The sequence below is a fragment of the Eutrigla gurnardus genome (genome assembly GCF_963514095.1).
Source record: "Eutrigla gurnardus genome assembly, chromosome: 14".
NCBI lineage: Eukaryota > Metazoa > Chordata > Actinopteri > Perciformes > Triglidae > Eutrigla > Eutrigla gurnardus.
The window spans coordinates 25,115,045-25,134,151 of NC_139937.1; the positions used below are offsets into that span (position 1 = coordinate 25,115,045).

Below are 19,107 nucleotides of genomic sequence, written 5' to 3' on the forward strand. Positions count from 1 at the left end.
TTTAGTGGCATTTCCATAAGCAATGTTAAATATGTTTAATTTATAATTAATTATTTTTTTTATATTATCATGAGATGTTTAAAAAGTGCTTGAAAAAGAAGAAACAAATATGAATTTACAAGCAAAGTCTTTAAAGTCCAGTCAGTCTTTGTTTCACTCAAACATGTTTCTCTCACAGATCCTTCCTTCTGAGTTATGATTCAGTTTCCTCTTCAAAGACTGTGGGCAGGACACTGTAAAGCCACAGGATGACAAGTGTTTCATGTGGCCGGGGGCATATGCTCTTCTGAGTCAATGCAGGAAGAATAGCAAGAATGCAACTGCAATAAGCCTCTGCCATTTCGGTTGCCCTCTGCTTCACACCTGCCCATTGGTTCGCTACTGGTAGCTGTGGGTGGAATCGTAGGTGGAGGCTAAATAGGGAACATGGGTGGGCTTCACTAAATGTCACTGTCATTCGAAACTATACTTGCTGAGTCAATGCAGTCAAAATTTACTTTCGCGTGGGCGGAATTTGTGACTGTGTGTTAGCAATCACATCCTGTCTTATTGCAAAGGAAAATATATGAGCCTCAAATATTGAAAATCTAATAGTTTTAACAGATGAGGTACTAATTATACTTTCATTGAGTCATGTGAATGAAGTACAATATGTGTCTCATTTAAACCCAAATACAGCGGAGACATTCAGGTTAATAGAAAACACGTTTCATAGTTTCCCTGAAGAGAATATGCTGTTTAATGTTAGAAAGAAAAGCTGTTCATGTGATTTCGGTGGGACTGAAGATAAAAACGAATTTAATGTTATATTGCTCATTATATAAGAATTTAAAGGCTACACTTTATATACTAAATGTGACATAATTTCTGATGACTTCTTCTGGTCGGATGATTGTAAAAATGTTTTTGTGGCCTGCTTTTATTTGCAGAGCTGATCTAAATGTGTTCGTTTGCAATTTAATTTTAAACGTAAGAAACCACTACAAAGGTAAAAGTGGCTTGGAATTTATTTTCATTTTATTTTCAAATAACTATGGTATTGCATTTGTCCCACAGTGGAAAGCATCAATAGCAGATGCAAAATACAAAATACAAGAATAGACAATAATGTACACAGTATAAAACAAATTAACAGTTAAAAACAGCTACAAACAGTTAAATTGGTGTTGCTTAATAGTGCAAAAAAAACGTATTTAATCCACTAAACGTTTCCCCCGAAAAACACCAAAATTATGACGTAATGTCTTCGGTTTAGCAACTTGTATTACGCAAAGAATTTCATCATCGGTACGCAACCATTTACCAGGAAGAAAGAAAACCCCAAAAACAGACAGGTGTCGCGCATTGGTCGGTCTCAGCTGTCAATCAAATAAGTGTGTGCGTCATTTCCGTTGTCAGGTGGCGCTGTCGCTGTGGAAAGATGCGATCAGCAGAGAGAGCGGAGGCTTTTCCTTAATTGCTCATTTCGGTAACAGAGGCTAAACAACCCCCCTCCCCTCTCCCCCGAAACCAAACCCTCTTGTGGTCTCTCCTGCTTTGAGAAGCGCCGGCGCATCCACCGGAGCTTTCAACCCCCCCACCCCCGAAAAAAAAAAGAAATATCCATGTTGTAAGCCGGACAACGCAGACTTTACCCGGCGGTTTGGCTCGAGGTAAGCGGAGGTAGGCGAATACATGTAGCGATGTAGCTTTCTTTAGCTAAAAAAAAAAAAAAAGCTAGCCAGCTGTAATGATACTTGGTTTAAATGGCCTCCCGGCTGCTCCGTAGACTTGGGCTTTTTTGTTTGCTGTTGAGCTAACGTTGTTAGCTGATGAATCGCGTTTAAAACCCGTCGCGGTGGCACAGAAATACGTTGACATGCTAAAGTAGCCGTAAGCTAGCTAACGGCTGCTCCGTGTAGTTTGCACCGAAAACTCCGTGTTGTGTGTCCCTTTGTGTGGCCGGTGTGTCGTGTTTAAGCCGACTGAATCCGGTCAGCTTTTGTTTGCAAGTTTTGTGTGGACTTTGTGTCACCCTGCGTTAATAAATAAATAATAATAATAATAATAATAACGTGTAGCAGATGACGTCGGTGGTTTGCCTTTTAAAAACAGTTGCACTAACAGACGCCGGGTAATGCGGCTTAGCGGGGGTCATTTTTAAACGTCTCAGTGGTCAAACAGTAACCGTCGTGGACTAAAACTCATTAGCTAACTGCTGCAGGTTATTTAGCTGTGTGGGGCGGATGGTTTTTGTTTCTTGCACAAGTTGTGTTTTTTAAACCTCCGACTCCCGATTTCGGTTGCATTGCTCGCTGCCTTCAGCTGAACGTGTCCAGACCTTGTGGCCGCAAAATGGCACCAATCAACGTGTGACAGCCCGTGTGTGTGTGTGTGCATTGGTAATTATCTTCATCTTGTGGTGTTCTGTTTTAATAACGTGACCTTGTGCACATAGACTTGTTGCGATCAAGGACGTTGATATTGCAATAGTTTTGTTCAACAGTTGCAGGCTTTGGTGTGTCGCATATGCGAGAGAATGACATGAGTGATTGACATTTAATTCTGCAGCCTGTGTGACCTTCCAGTTGCTTTATCTCCTTTGTCCTGACTTTTCCTTTGTTTTCATCTCTTTGTGCATTCATTGTTTTGGCTCATGCTATCACTCTTGTCTTTATGATACAGATTTAGTCATACGTGCATAGATTTTAGCAATCAAGCTCTTCTTGCAGAGCCAGACAAGTGGCACGGAGTCTGGCTGGGGAGGATTCTTGAGACACCTACGTGGTTGTTTTGTTCAGATACTATTTAGGGAGCCCACATTTCTCGTGGGCACCGGCAGCGTGTCTCTCCTCCTTTTGTGTGATATGATTCAGAGGCTGTATCTGTTCTTGTCCTCCCTCTGGTACAGTCAGAGGCAGAGGCAGTCGGAGGCAGTCTTGCTTGCCAGATCACTGGCTGTGCAGAGAGGCACGGCAGTGTCAGAAAAGGATAGCTGTGTGCTGTCATTGCGCTGATGTCATTTAGGTCAGTGTGCATTAGTTGGTTGAATTGACCTTTGCTTTTGAGATGTGTCAGGGGTTGGCTCCGCAGCCCTGCATCCGGTGTTTTGGTAGGTAGACGAATGGCCTTGGGTCCAGGTTTTTGTGTGTCGTGTATCCGTTGGGTTAGTGTAGTTTCATAAGTCCAAGGTGCATGGATTATTTTATTTTTTTCAACTCTAGCTATGTAGCTTTAGAGAAAGAGAATGCAATCAAGGTACAATCAACTCGTGGGAAATGGACACAAATGAAACACCTCTGAGTTTTTGGCTCTTTCTGCTTATTTTACTCAATGTATCAGCCTTTCGAGCACTTAACCAAGCATTTTAAATAAATCCGGCTGCACGGGGAGCGGTATGTACATTGTCGATTCTGCCAACCACTTTGGCCACAGGATGGAAAAAGTTTAATAATTTTAATTCCCAGGTGACTCATAAACTGCAGCATCTGATTATGAATTGCTTTGCCTTGGATACTCTGGAGTAAGATGCTCTCTTACTATTGGCAGCGTGACTTGGTGTCACTCTGGCCTGTGCCATAAATGCTGTCAGAAAACCTCAGCTCATCAGACTCAGTGGGTGATGACTAGTTGAGATGGAGACAGATGGGCGAGAGACATGATGATGACACTGTCTGCTGTCTGGGATCACAAAAAGCCTCATGGAAGTGAGAATTCATACCAGCCCATACTGACTGCCAACTGTCCTGCCTCCTCTCTGCCCAAAAACGCCAACTGGCGAGTGGTGCACGATTTAGTTTTTAAACAGGAAGGTGGCCTAATTCATTAAAAAAATGACATTTCTCCAGTTCGTTCCACTTGTAAGGCATTACATATTTCAAACGTTTTCTTTTTTTTGTCAGCTCTCCATTCAATCTCCATGGTTTGCACTTCATGAGATACTTGAAATGATAATAGTCTGAATCACCTGTCACATGGCTTAAATATGCATGCCACCGCTGTCAGTCAGTGACATATCTCTTATCTCACCTTGTGTCTTGTGGTCATAGGTTCTTTTGAGTGATTTGGTGCATACATCAGGTTTGGTGGCACGCGTGTCCTACTCTTGATGGTGTCATCGCCTGGGCATTTAAGCTTTTCTGTCCTATGGAAACTCAGGACGACAGCAGGGTGAATCATTCCTCTCGGTTCAAGGCACTACTTCCCTGTTACGGGAAACAGATGGGGTTTCATCACGTAGGAACTCAGTCAGTAAACAAAGCATACCGCTTGCTCTCTACATTCTGGGAGGTAGATCTGCTGTGGCGGTTAAAGTAGTTTGTGTAATGATGTGTCTCATGGTGACACTAGTCCTTGTGGCATGTGAATCTAGTTTCTTATCGTAGTGCAAGGGCTTGGCATTTCTATTTTTTGTTTCAGCGTGTTTCAACACGCGTGTCCCTTCAGAGGGAGGTTTGCCAGATAAGCTGGCTGTACAGATGTTGAGATAAAAACACTCAGATTAAGAGCGTAAGGATTTTTCTAAGCCCACATCGACCACAGCCGGAAAAGCTAGAGATGGATATGTAGCTCACGGCTCAAGAGACTCAAATTAAATATGCTTTTGTTGTAAGAATTGTGTTGTAGTGCAATGCAATTGCATGACAGTGTTTGCCATTTAAATTGCAGATTGTGGCGCATTCATGTTGCCTGTTGAGGAGATTGAATCTGAGGTGTCACCCTCGACGCCAGCAGCCATCATTCTGAATGGAGCTGTAATGGCCTCACTTTCACACTGAGGTGTTGGTAAATGTGTGGGAGGGATATTTAAAATAGGCTGGGAGGAGCTGCCCTGAGGTTTACCTCCTTTCTCTTCTATTCACTAATCGGTGCACTCTTGTCCAGTACTACTGCTGAAGCTCTGGGTATACCGGTAGTCTTTCTTTTTAAACCGACTATTTAAAAAGCCATTGTTTGGTCACGAATAACTGCTGCTATTTTGTTGTCACCAGTTAAGAGTTTGTGTCCATGCAGTCACGTGCATGCACTCACCGTTTAACTTGACTATTTTTATCCTGTGTACTAATCTGATTTATTCCCCTGTAGAGCTCCAGTATGTCCAAGCGGCGCTCGTCGGAGAGGGGGGCTGGAGAGACATCAGGCAGGGCCAGCAAGCTGCAATGTCCTGGGATATCCGGCAGTAACGCAAAGAGAGCTGGGCCCTTCATCCTAGGTAAGTAAGCCACTAGTGTTTGCACAAGCCCCAAAAGTATGTAAATCGTAATCAAAAAGGTCTGTGTGGCAGAGATTACACACAGTGCTCAATTTTGTACCCTGCATGTGCAGGAAATGGGGGAAAGGTGTGTGTGAGAGTCGTGGGGTGTCTCTGTGTATGCACGCCTAAGACAAGAATGTGAAGAATTTTGCTGATCCCCCTGACATCGGCCAGAAAGGTCCGAGTCTGTGTCGGAGCAAGGGTCTAGAAAATGTGTCTCTCCCATGCTCTTTCACTTTTCTACTACACAATCCCTGCACTATTTGCAATGCGGGGTGCCAAAGAAAACATTACACGAGGGGTGTTAATGGGCCTGTGCACATGCAGCGAGAGCACACACTCCGGCATGTAGCCTGCCTTTTGGTCATGCAGCTGTTCCTCTTCTTATCCTTGCAGGGCCTCGTCTGGGCAACTCACCAGTGCCCAGCATCGTGCAGTGTCTGGCCAGAAAGGACGGCACGGATGACTTCTATCAGCTCAAAGTAAGTCTGTCAGGGTTGGCACATTCCCGGGTTCTTTCTCACACACGCAGTGAGTTCAGCACATGGTTCAATAATAATAAAAAAAAATTAAGTATTTAATTCAAAACAAAGCGTTGATATCCCAGTGGACATCTGAACCTTTGACCTTCCTTTGTTGGTGTTCATTTTATTGCCCCCCGTTGCAGTCTGGTGCCAACAACAAAACCTCAGCTGGGTAATCTGTTTATTGGGGCTATCCAATGTCTGTTAGACACGGGAGGGGGCTACAGGAGGGTCGGGAGGAAGGTAGCTGGCGCCCCACCTGGAATGCCAACTTTTAACCCCCACGATCATGTAGTGAGTCAGTGTGTGACCCTCCCCTCATACCCGTGACTACAGCGCCTCAGTGTCTGCTGCACAGCTTGTTTTCTTCACATATGACCCACTGTTTTAAAGCTGCAGGCCTCTTATACCATCGCCGCTGCACAGACTGTAACTTCCTTTTAAATGCAAAGCAGATGTATCCTACTGCAATGTCTTCGGTCATTGGAAAGGTGTAGTGTCAGGACTGAAGATTAGTTTCATGCTAAATGGTCCAAGCTGTCTTAACGCCGTCTGATCCTGTATGAGCTCGTCTTGTGACCTCTAATGTTCTGTTCTCGTGTGTGGTCATGGCAGATCCTTACGCTGGAGGAGCGAGTGGACTCTGCAGGGGAAACTCAGGAGGAGAGGCAGGGGAAGATGCTGCTGCACACGGAGTACTCCCTCCTTTCTCTGCTGCACAACCAGGACGGGGTGGTCCACCACCACGGCCTCTTCCAGGTAGACCCATACCTGCAATCTTTCAGTTACATTTCTGTTGATGGATGCATAGTATAGCATCAGTCAAATCATTAATATCATAAACAAAGGGAAACAAACTGTCTTTTGAGTTAATGGTGTATGACTCAGCACTGCGTGGGTGAGTATCCTGTGTAATTGAACATGATACACCAACATTACCATGGAGAAGGGTCTATAACTTTCTGTTCAATCCAGAATATAGCATCACCATCAAAGTGCATGTAACACCATGCTTTTATCTGCCCGGTAATTGCAGAGGTACTCTTAGTAGTCCAGCCAGCTGCTTGTATTTTCTTTATCAGGGTTGTTTGAAGGGAGCAGTGGGAGTACCATTTTAAAAGCACATTTATCTGTACTTCTCTAGTCATTCTCTAGTCACACACACACACACGCACTCCACACATTCCTGTCTGCCGCCTCCTCTAACTTTGTTATGGTTCCATCTCTTCCATCTCATCTCATCTCATCTCACTCTGGTGGTGGTTCTCTGCTGGTGTTCTCAGAATAGCAGCATTGAGCCATGCACTCTGATTCGTTTAAGCCTGCAATATTGATTGGATTATTATAGTGCATCTCCGCTATGAGAGAACCAGTTAATAATGTACACTTTCAGAGGTGCTGACTGCGTCTCTAAAAAAAACCCTGACAACCTGATACCAAAATCAATAAGTGGTGACTCTGCCTGGATTTGGAATAAGATCAATGACCTTTTGTTATTCATCCTCCAGCACCCGGTGTGGAGGGGCTGTTGTGTCTCATTCATCTGCTACATGCATGCTGGTGATTGATGGCCTCTTCCCTGCTTGAGTCTATGTCTTTCTAAGCTGAATGAACCAGCTTTATCAGCCAGCACAGTTTAGGGATCCATTCAACCTATATTGATTGGACACTGTTGGAAAGTGCCTCCTAAAATGCATCAACAACCCTGTTCACTTCAAAGTGAGCCCCTTCCGGAAGACGATCGCTAAGTCTTTGTTGTGTTCTCCCAGGATCGAGCCTACGAAATAGTGGAGGACATGGAGGCCAACAAAGTGCGCAAGATGAAGAAGCGGATCTGTCTCGTGCTCGACTGCCTGTGTGCTCACGATTTCAGCGACAAGACGGCAGATCTAATAAACCTCCAGCATTACGTCATAAAGGAGAAGCGACTGAGCGAGCGTGAAGCCATCATCATCTTCTACGACGTGGTGCGTGTCGTGGAAGCCCTTCATAAGGTGAGTCCAGGATGGGATTTGGTTAAAAGATTCACTTCCAGACGTCATGTTACATTTGTTTTACCTGCCCCTATAGAAATGTGTTTTATTTGTTGTCAGGTATTGAATAACAGACTAAAGTTATGTCTAATCTTTATTTGAATAAATTAATTTAGAATGAGGATTGATAGCTTTGCTTTCAACTCATATACTTCCCTTTTCCCATCCGTGGCTGATTGGTAATGCACATATGAGACTCTCAACGTTGCTGAGAAGGAAGCAAAATGGCCCACATCTTAGCGTCTTCCATTAGCAGCCATGTAAAACAATCTATTTAACCCGACATGGCCTTGTTGTTGAGCCCTGAATTTAAAAAAGAAAACAAAAAAAGGCTTCATCAATCATGCTGACATGTGCATGAAAGAAATCATGAGTGTTTTCTGTTCTCATCAATGAAGAGGGCTTGGATACTACAATGGTTATGTCCACTAACGTTCTCTGTTATTGTTAGCTAGTTGCACATACTTTCTGATGACTCATCGCCCGTGCTCGTGTGCCACTCTCAAAAACAAACGGATTTGTTGCGTGGAGCTTTGTGAATCACTGGTGTCAAGACCACCTTCTTTTCCTCTCTTGCAGAAAAACATTGTGCACAGAGACCTCAAGCTGGGAAACATGGTGCTGAACAAACGGTAAGATGAAACTCCTTCCGTCCTTCGGCTGTGCCAATCAGTGAGCTGGCCAATAACCTCTCCCATTATACCCGGTTCAGTCATTTCAGCCTGCCAGTGAGTTATTCTGTCTGGGCTCACGTGTGAGAGAGGCCTCGGCCGGCCCCAGCGGCCTGTATCCAGTGTGCATTTGGCTTTAAACCCAAGCAGGGGTCACATTCTCAGACTAGGAGTGAGATCAGTTATAGGAACCTAAAGCCTCGCTCTCATGTCTGTGTGTTGAGTAAAGGCTGATGATTCATTTCCCATGGTTGGGTTTTTTGGAAGTGTAGGGTGAACTGGACTCTGGTGTGAAACGGTGCAAATAAAAATACGCCATTGCTTTTGTTCTCTGTGAGTAATGTTGTATGTCAGGCAGGACCATGGTGAGTGAAACATCAGGTCACAGAGGGCTGTAGTTCAGAATGGAAAACTACTTCACTGTCAAAGTGTGTATGAGAGATGTGTTCAGGGGCTCAAAGCTGACAGTGTGATTGCTGCGGTTCTAGCTGCTGCTTTGATATGCATGCGTCTTAGTTTAGATGATTCAGCTACATTTTGCATTGAATGTGTGAAAAGCAGATTATTATAGACTCTGATGATCATCCCCCCCAAAGCCAGTGTTAAGTCAGACACAACTAACTCACATACTCTCTGATCCAACGCTAGCTACATATACTTTCGCATCCATGGAGTATGTTTGCATCACGTACAAGTGAGCTATGTTGCACTCCACTTCTCTTACATGATTTGCAAGTATGAGTACATGCGTTGAGATTTTTGCATTCTCTTTAGACACACACATCTCAGGCTGCAGCTGCAGCAGCAGCGGCAGCAGTAGTAGTAGTGGTAGTTGTAGTAGTGGTGATGATGAAACAGGAGATTGTTTTGGCCATGGGAGGGTGGTGGAGGGGAGAGGAGCAGACGAGCAGAACACTCCGTCCCGGCTGGAGACAAAGGAGAGGACTGCCAAAGGCCCCATAGCTCCGAGCTGACTCACACTGCAATGTCATGAACACGCATTTATCTACCCTCTACTCTGGTTTTTCTTTTACACCCCAGTCCCCCAACTTCTCCTGCTTTTATCATCTCTATTTCATGTCCTTTGTCATATCCCCTGTTTTCTTCTCGCCTTTCCTGTCTCCTTTATGCATCATACTTTGCTTGCGTGCATATTTCCTCTGCCACTCCACCCTGGATGTGTGTGAATGTACAGTATGGGAAGGACGCGGCCGGTTTTAGACGCAGCCTGATCCCAAAATCCCCTCTCCTCCCCTGCTGCTCGGCGTCACTCTGGGAAACGCACCGATGCCATCAACAAGCTCAGCAGTTTATGCAAGAATGATGTGATTTCCTCTTGCAGAGCCAGCTGTTATGAAAACAGGATGTCATAAATCAATCTACAGGGCTGTTGCGTGTCAAAGATGCATTGACGTCCATAGACGGAGACACGCCACAGCAAGGTGTCCACTCTGTTTTTTCTTTGTTTTACTTCTTCCAGAGAGTTCTTCTTAGTTTGCATCACTCGTATTGGCGGTCTCTGGTATCACTTACCCCGTCTGACTGAATTAGAGGTTAGAGGTTTTTGTGCTGCCACACACACAATGATTCCAAATGTTACTGACCATATCCCTCCAAATCACGGTTCTGAGAAAATCTAAGAAGTTGTCCTGCATTTAACCTCCCCTCCTCTCGTCAGCTGTTGTATTTTCAGCAAAATGTTGCGGCCGGGGAGGTGAAATCATGGGGGCTGTTTAGGTTTCTGGTTTCCTGACTTACCCGAGGTCACATGACCAGGAAACAGAGATGGCGTGGTCTCTCTTGAGTCCTCAGGGACCCTTGCCTCATGAGGCAAACATGCAATTTAATTTACCCAATCTCCGGTGCAGGAATAGAAGCTCGGGTCGTGATGCACACAGACAAAAGAACACACTCCTCTATGAAGGAAGCTTTTATGTCGAGGGTCCTTGAAGCGTTGCACTCTGTTCTGGCCCATTCCTGTGCAGATCACAAGGCCGCTGTATGTTTGTGGAGACTCGAATCGCAAAGAATGTTGAAGCATCGGATCAAATAAGTAGCTGGAAATTATGTGAACCAAATGTGTGAAGGGAAGATTGAGATTGGAGCATTTGGTCTAAAATTGAGTGTTTGACAGGAATTGGCTCCAGACGCTGTAATGGAAGCAGTGTGTGTGTTTGTGTGTGTGTGTGTGTGTGTGTATGATGGAGCAGGGTGTGAAAGTGGGAGAGAAAAGGGGAAGCTGTTGACCTCAGGCCTTTTTAGAAAGCGGATGTGGCTGAGGAAGGTGATCCAGAGAGGACCCAGGCTCTAAACCGTGGCCACTTTTGTGTGCGCTCCGGTGCTTTCGAGTGGATTTTGTGTGTGTGCGTGTTCACCATGGCAGCGATTGTGTGGGTGCACTTGAAGTTGCGCTTTTGTGTACATATTTTAAATCTTCGTGAGCTTTATGTACTCGTTTGGCAACCCATCGCCATGCGGGATTAGTCATCGAGACAATTATCCAAAGCCACAAGTTGACTCATGTGTTTGTCAAAGTGCGGCTTTTCTCTGCTGAAAGAACCCAGTGACATCGAACAGTCCATAGTCCCTCGGCTTTAATACTGTTAGGCTTCACTCCACCACAAGCAAACTAAATTGACCTTAATGAGTAAGACTTATATTACCACGTTGTTTCCACAGAAACCAAATTAATCAAACATCGCTGGGAACATCAGTGGGTCTTCTCAGACTTTGAAGCGCCAGCGTGTCTGGAGTGGTCTTGTTCTTGATATCTCTTAGACCTGTTGAAAGAAGGTGTTGATCAAAATGAACTTTATGTACAAAGAGTTGACGTAAAGCTTAACGGGAAGGTACAAAAACAAGAACACGGGGATGGACAGTCCAGTCGCTACGATAGCATAGATGTTGGTCCAAGTGTGAGATGAAGAATGTTGTGTTGAATTTAAGAAAATGTATATTGGGTGTGCATACTCTGTTATGCATCAGGCAGTCATATATTTTTGCAGGCCCAGTGAACCGTGGGATTATTAAAACAGGGCATGCGAGGAGCGGGTTCTCCCTGTCTCTGTCAGCCTGCGTTCACTTCATGCTTTGAGCTACGAGCGTGAAGTGTTTCACATTCTAAACGTGTCACGATGACTCACACTCTCCTGCCACGGTTTGATCAAGTTGAAGAGGCGAAAACTGGGGTTGTGTTCATTAGCAGTGGGCATAATTGGTTCATTGTTTCGGTTGAGAATTGATTGCCGGTTCACAATGAACAATAAGTTATTCATCGGGCGTGTTTGTGTGTTTGCTTACAGGACTCACCGAATCACCATCACTAACTTCTGCCTGGGAAAGCACCTGGTGAGCGAGGACGACCTGTTGAAAGACCAGAGAGGAAGTCCGGCCTACATCAGCCCCGATGTATTAAGTGGTGAGTGGAAAAAAACAAATGTTACATGCATCCTTTCTTCTGGTGCAATATGTATATCGGACAAGGTGCTTTTCTGATTGTAAGCTCCTTTCTGTCATTCGGTCAGCATCACCCAGTTCTGACCAAACCTGTTTCTGCAGCAGCTGATCGTGTGCACAAAGGTGTGAACAGCTCCCCTGTCGTCATTTGATTTGCAACCGTTCACTTGGCAGGGAACGCTTGTTTCCTGCATGAAACTGCTCACAACAATCAAAAATATGCATTTTTGATTTTGGTCAGAGCTGCCCTTTTTAAGACGCAGAATAGAGCTTAGAAGTAACTAAATAAGGGGAATCAAATGTACAGTATGTGGTGACCACAGAAGAGTTGACTATTCATAGAGAACATGGCTATTTTCAAATAAAGATTAGCTCTTTATTGATGTGTATATATGTTTTCAATTTAATCCATGTAACCCTTTAATTAATCACACATTTTCCTCGCTTTACATTAGAATAACTGAGACCAATAAGCAAGAAAAAAAAGGCATGAAGTCGACTACAGATTACAGTCGATCAATCAGATTTGACTATGTCAACTCTTAGTCAGACACCCATAATGCTGTCCCTGGTTAAAAGGTTGACCCTTGTTGATCCGGGTCCAGATGGGATTCCTTTAAAGCACGTTGTGTAACGTTAAGCAGTCTTGTGTTTTGATTTTCCGGTTATTGGGCAACAAGAAAGGGGTTATGTTGCAATCTTGGACTGGCAAAAGCTAAACACAGCATTTTCTTTTTTGGTCTTTTGTTCATGTAATCACAGTGATATTGCATTTTCTCACAGTATCTGCAGAGGAAGCAACTTTCCTCTTTATGTGAAACATTTTCTTTGACTGGAAGAAAAAAAAAAAAGAAGAAAAAAAAGCTGAAATCCATTTGGTTTCATTTAGCGTCACAATGCTCATTTCTCACTGTAAATGTGCATGCACCTCAATGGTAGGCTCTAATGGCATCCATTTAAACATTGATGTCCATTGTCGTGGACAGTGTGCAAGATTGGGAAGAAGAATTCCCAACAGAAATCCTTCAGCTCCAACCACTGAAGATAAAACCCGGGCCTGTATATCAGCATAACGTGACAGGCACACAATTAAATAGAGCCTCAGTGACTCATGCACTGATGACTCACTGGAGGGAAACTACTCCCATCTACCCTCTTCCCCTCCACCCCCTCCCCCGTGTGTGTGTGCATGTGTGTGTGTATGTGTGTGTGTGTGTGTGTGTGTGTGTGTGTGTGTCACAAGCTTTAACATAATTGCCCGCTGCTGTTGCTACCGCCTGCCTAGCTGTAACAACACTGCCTATGGCCATGCACAGCCACGATGCTCCACCCTCGACAGCTCTAGTTTATTCCTCGCAGATCCATGGCCGATTGTAAACGCTCAGCGTTGGCTGGGAAAAAGAAGTGTTATGAAAGTCGGCAGTTGGCTAGAAATTTCTAGGCAATAAAATGGATGTGAAGTCGCAGCTTGCATTTGTTTGCTCATCTCGTTAATCATTAGACCTGGTGATGCATGACAGGAATTGAACTTGTGAAAGGGTTGATCACCTGTGAGTCACGCAGGGCAAAGTAAAATGACAACAAACTGATGTTTCAGTCCCTGTGGCTTATGGGATTTTGGAGAAGGGCAAAGCCCTTTCCTGTCTTCAAGAGCCAAGTTTGTTGATCTCAACACCTGATCCAGATCCCCCCTGTCCTTCCTGTCTCCAGGTCGGCCGTACCGCGGTAAACCCAGCGACATGTGGGCTCTTGGCGTGGTCCTGTTCACCATGCTGTACGGCCAGTTCCCCTTTTACGACAGCATACCTCAAGAGCTCTTCCGCAAGATCAAGGCCGCCGAGTACTCCATCCCAGAGTGAGTATCAGTCCTGCCCGTGCTATATTTGGCATATTCATTCAAAGCAATGGAATCACAGCATATTTTAAAACATTCATGTGTTCAGCGACTAGTTTTGCATGCTCCGTCCTCGATTTAAGATGAAAGAAGAAGAACATTTGTTCAGTTTGGACCCAAAGACGGTATAATATTTCAGTATGAATTGAAATGAAAACGTTCTCCTCCACCTCCTCGCAGGGACGGCCGTGTGTCGGAGAACACGGTGTGTCTGATCCGAAAGCTGCTGGTGTTGGACCCTCAACAGAGGCTTACTGCAGGAGAGGTGCTGGAGTCGCTCAGCGGCATCATTGCCTCGTGGTAAGTGCTCCACCTGTTGGACGTTTGGCGAAACTACATCAAACGGGTCACGTGTCAAGTCATGATTTCAGAGTGCAGAAATAGTTCTACTGCTAGCTGCCATGGGTTTGTAAAGCTTTCCACTGGCTGGCTTCACATTTCTGATTTGATTTATTGACCCACTTGTCTGCACATATTAACATTCTGCTTTCAGCCATACGGTTATTGGAGATGGGTCATTTCAACTGGGCAAGATCACTGGTATTAATCATCATTTTGTTGTGTTCATAATCACAGGCAGTCCGTCTCATCGATGAGTGGCCCTCTGCAGGTGGTGCCGGATATTGACGATCAGGTCAATCACCCAGAACACCTCCAAGAGGTAAATTATTGGAGATGCATGACATGATGGATCCGTTGGGTAAATCTGGATATATAGAGGATTTTTGCATTTAGAATTATGCACTCTTTATTTCCGTATTGCCTCTTTGATGCTCTTTGGAAACATGATGTTTTTTTTTTCTCCCCTCAGGCCAAGGCGATAGAAGAGTCTTCACAGTATGAGTTTGAGAACTACATGCGCCAGCAGCTGCTGTTGGCTGAAGAGAAGAACACTATCCACGAGGCCAAGAGCTTTCTCACCAAGCGCCAGTTTGGCAGCATCCCACCTGTACGGCGTCTGGGCCACGACGCGCAGCCTGTCAGCCCGCTCGATGCCGCCATCCTGGCACAACGTTTCCTCCGGAAGTAGGCCCCCAACCGCCCATGGCAGCCTCCCTGGCCTCCCCAGGGAGCACAGAGACAAGTAAAGCTGAACTCTCGTACAGGAGGCCCGGCCCGAACCCGGGTACAGACGGCCCCTCACAAGGTGGGCTTTGGGCTAAGCTAGGTGGAGCAGGTGTGAGTGGGGCACCAGAACAAAACTGCCAATTTAAATATTCACTCCTCGTGTCTGGATCCTCCATGGAAAGCCCCGGAGGAAGATCTGAACCAAAGGTTCCTTGCCCTCAGGTCACCCAGTCAGATCTCACTGTGCAACCATCCCGATGGCACAGTCCCACGTGGGGCGAAGAGACGATTAACCCCGTAATCCTGCTCCCTCGATATCTCCCTACTGTAACACCCCCCCTCCCCCCCTCATCAACCCTGGATCACCTGAGCAATACAGGACCAGAATCATGTAGCAACCCCCCTCCCTTCAGAGTGGTTAATGGTATTGCCTCAAGTCAGATCACCCGATCACAGATGTCACTTCTCTATACCTCCATTCCACCCTCGTCCGCTCACTCGTTCCTCCTTCCTCTCTACTGTTTCCTGTACCGACAAATGATCCAGACCGGTCCCGTCTGTAACTCTGACTTCAAATCAATCTACCTCTCTGTCTCTTCTCTGTTGGTAAACCATTCTCACTGTTCTGAGACAAGGGATTGTAACAATGGAGTCTTGATGCCACCAGTGACATAAAGCATTAATGTTTTCTGTCAGAGTGATAATGCTTTGAAACCTTTTTTCAGTGGTTTCAAAAACAAATCCGAATAAGCTTTTTATCATATTTACCTTAATAAGTAGCATTTCTTCCCTACCGTTTTGGATTGAAGATCCTGAATATCAAAGAATGCGTATGCATGCATCCTTTGATATTTACACAATGCATCGTCTCCTGCTTCTGCCCATCCCCGTGGAAATCTATTTTTAGCATCTAGGCAGCTAGTGTGAGGTACCTGGAAGTCACAATGCCAAGAACTGAATGGGGGAACGCTGTTGGATCCTCCCTGCCAAGGCATATTGATGGTAACACTTGCCTCAGTGCCATTATAGTGGAGATCAGGCACTGTCATGTTCCTATTGCCAAAAATCATGTCTTAAGATTACTCTTAGCCAAGGAAACTGGTACCCACAGCCTCATTCAGAATCAAATGGCTTCCAGGTATTCCAACTTCCTGGTTTCTCATTATCAAGACGGATCATGGGACAACTGTTTTTTTTTTCTTTTGTTTGTTTTTTCTCAGTATGAATGTGTCATTCTATTCTTTGAATCGCCTGCAGTATCCACGAGTGTGTGTGTGTGTGTGTGTGCGTGTGTGTGTGTGTGGGCCAGGCAGAATCGGGAGTCTTGCAGAGCTGTGGAGCTGTTCACCTCCGACGGCCGCAGACCCTTTTTTTAAAGCTAACCTCCCATCGTTGTGTTCTGTTATCTGGCCTGCCTCGGTCGGCAGTCACTGTGAAAACCAGAGCAGGTCTTTGCTGAGATGGGGGGGCTTGACTGAATGTCTCAGGCGATTGCCACGAATGCTTTAAGATTGGAAATGCTCACATTCTCAAGCCTTTCTCCACAGCTCGTACATGCTGGTGTTGTCTCACCACGTCGGCTCTCCGTGCAGAGAGACTGGTGGCCGGTGATCGTTACTGTAGTATTTCATAGAGAAAATGAAAGTACAGACTCATAGATTTTAAGTTAACGTGCTGGGTCTTCTTCTTGTGTTTTATCAAAGGGTTTCTTGAAACCATGGCAACGCTACTAACCAGTGACTGTTAGGCATCTGTGTACTGCAACTTGCCTTTGCTATTGGTACCTGCTTTAGGCTATCTAGACTTCTTCCTATTTATATCAAACTGATTGCATGAACATAGGCTCTGGAATATTTTCATCTTTACTTCTTTTTTTTTTTCTCTCTCTCTCTCTCGTGTATTTTCATGTTGATTTATTTATTCACATGTGTAGACCTCCCACTCCCAAACAGTGAGGCTTGTATCACAGACGAGGCACGACTCATGCCAGTGACACGGGCCCGAAAACTCTTCACTCTCTCAGCTTTAAAATGTCGTTGAATCCCGACTGGTTCTCTTTGACCCGTTTCAGCCACATTCACACAAAGAGTAGCATCTCATGTTTTTTTTATTTTTCTCTTTGGGATTCATATTTCTTGCCATTTTAAACCACAGTGTCTGTGGTCAACGTAAGCTACACTAATAACAAGACTGACTTTGCATAGTTATATTTTTTCCAAAAAACAAAATGATACGCGCACATTATCATGACTTTCGGGAGTTTTTTTGTTTTTCTTTGAATCGATCATTTACCCCCAAAAATCCCCACACAAGGCTACACTCTGGTCAGTATGTAAATATGCCATCATGACTGCGCCAGTCATACTGTGTGTAGATCCATCCAGTGAGATACCAACTCTGTTCTAATACTTGCCGATTGACGTGCGTTATGGGCCACGTTGGCCATCGACCACCACATCCAGAGGCTAAAATGATATGTAAAGAGAGCCGCCGGCTTTCTCCCACCTCAATGTGAATTCCATGGGTATACAGCAGTATTGTAGTAGTTTAGGTGGTTCATGCACACCATAGCCATTGCTGAATAATGACATTAAGTGATTTAAGTCTGTGTGGAAGTGTCTTACGCCATCTTCCATGATGCCCAACAACAGATTAGTAACGACAGGTTCAATAGACCCTTAATGTAGACGTTACTTTGTCCCCCCTCCCCCCAAATCAAAGTGTCTGACTTCCTAGCTAGTGGATTGTATTGGTAGACTGCGATGTGGACTTAAAGCATGGACATCAACTCTGTGTAAAACGTGACTGTTGCATGATGTTAAACTTGCAAGGTGTGCCAGAGCAACTGATCGAAGAATCTGGAGATGATTTACTCCTCTTTGGGTCCAACGGCAAGTTCCAAAGCAAAATGGATTTACCCCCCCTTAATTGGACGAGTAGTAACATTTATTTTTATTAATTTCCCAAATTTGAGTTTTTATGATTATTTCCACCCTGCTTCTAAAGTCCTATGTCTGCAGTATATAACCAGTATATTGCTGACTGTTTCAACTGGAAACTTGGTGTAGGATATGAAATGTGGTGTAGTTTTAAACCCAATGGGATCGTGTGTTGTAAGCTGCTTGGTCGGAGATGGGCATCTAGATAAAGAAAACTGCGTAATTGTACAGATGAAAAACACGTTTGTATAAAAAACATATTTTTCTACTTCATCAGATCTCTACATGCATGTCAGCAATAAACTTTGATATCGAAACATTCATCGTTGTCACTTCGTATTCTGACACTTCCTTTTGCTTCCAGAAGGTGGAGCACTTTCTTAAAAAATAAACCTTAAGCCTGCAGTCGGACCAGTTTCATTAATGCTGGACTTACTGAATGTTCTCCTTTGTTAGCTTCCACATATTTCTCCACCATATGTTGACAATACAATCTGTAGAAAATGTTCAGGTGCACGATGCTTTTACATTATGTGGTCTCAGTTTCTGAAGGGGGGGGGGGGGGGGCGTGTGGGGAATGAACAGAATATAGAATAAGTGAGCGTCTGTGCGTCTACAAGGCTCCTCATAGACTCGTCTGACTATCTGAGACATGCGGTTAGACGGGTTTTGGACCAAAACCGAGGTAGAGGTGCTCAATCAGGAAAACCTGCTGACTCTCGGCAGCCCTGCAGGACCCTGTGGGCTGCCATACCCCCCCACCTCAAGCCTCCCTCAAACACACATGAGGGGAGCATTCGTTCTGTTACAAATCACGTCATGCATGCCAAAAAAGTACACATGGACATCTCATCATGCAGACCTGACAGACAGATAAATACTTCTATGTCCTTTTTATTCCCCCACTCATGCACACCTACTGTGAGCTTTTAGAGCAAAAAAAGGGCTCATAGTCTAAAGCCCACCATCATATAGAACAAATTAGGAGGTCACACCTTTTGACCTCCTTGTTCTAGATCAGGTTCAGTCAGTAAGCAGTTACCAAAGGCAACAAGGCTCAACAGCATAACGGAGGTCTGAGTCACCTTTCCCACCCTTCTGAGATCCTCAGACGTGGTCTCAAGTGGGTCTCCCCTCCGGATCATTACACCCCTGCTCCTAACATGTCAAGCTGGGCTGAAAAGTCTCAAGGGTCAAAGTTGCACAGATGCTCTGTCCCCCCATAAACCACAACCAGCTGGCCTTAAGGAGGTCCTGGATTGTAAAAAAAAAAAAGAGAGAGATTGTTC

At 44.8% G+C, this 19,107-nt stretch overlaps 1 protein-coding gene across 2 annotated transcripts; it reads left to right on the forward strand.

Annotated features, from left to right (window-relative positions):
• Positions 1 to 1,501: 1,501 nt before the first annotated feature.
• Positions 1,502 to 18,139, forward strand: stk40 (serine/threonine kinase 40). Of its 2 annotated transcripts, none has more exons than XM_084026151.1 (11): positions 1,502 to 1,652; positions 5,065 to 5,191; positions 5,630 to 5,715; positions 6,373 to 6,516; positions 7,527 to 7,751; positions 8,370 to 8,422; positions 11,764 to 11,879; positions 13,628 to 13,772; positions 13,992 to 14,111; positions 14,388 to 14,472; positions 14,623 to 18,139. In XM_084026151.1, the coding sequence occupies exons 2-11, from the start codon at positions 5,074 to 5,076 to the stop codon at positions 14,839 to 14,841; spliced, it is 1,311 nt and encodes a 436-aa protein (XP_083882277.1). In that variant the 5' UTR covers positions 1,502 to 1,652; positions 5,065 to 5,073; the 3' UTR covers positions 14,842 to 18,139. The 2 variants fall into 2 exon arrangements, with proteins under 2 accessions (XP_083882277.1, XP_083882278.1); XM_084026152.1 differs by having other exon boundaries at positions 1,641 to 1,662.
• Positions 18,140 to 19,107: the final 968 nt, after the last annotated feature.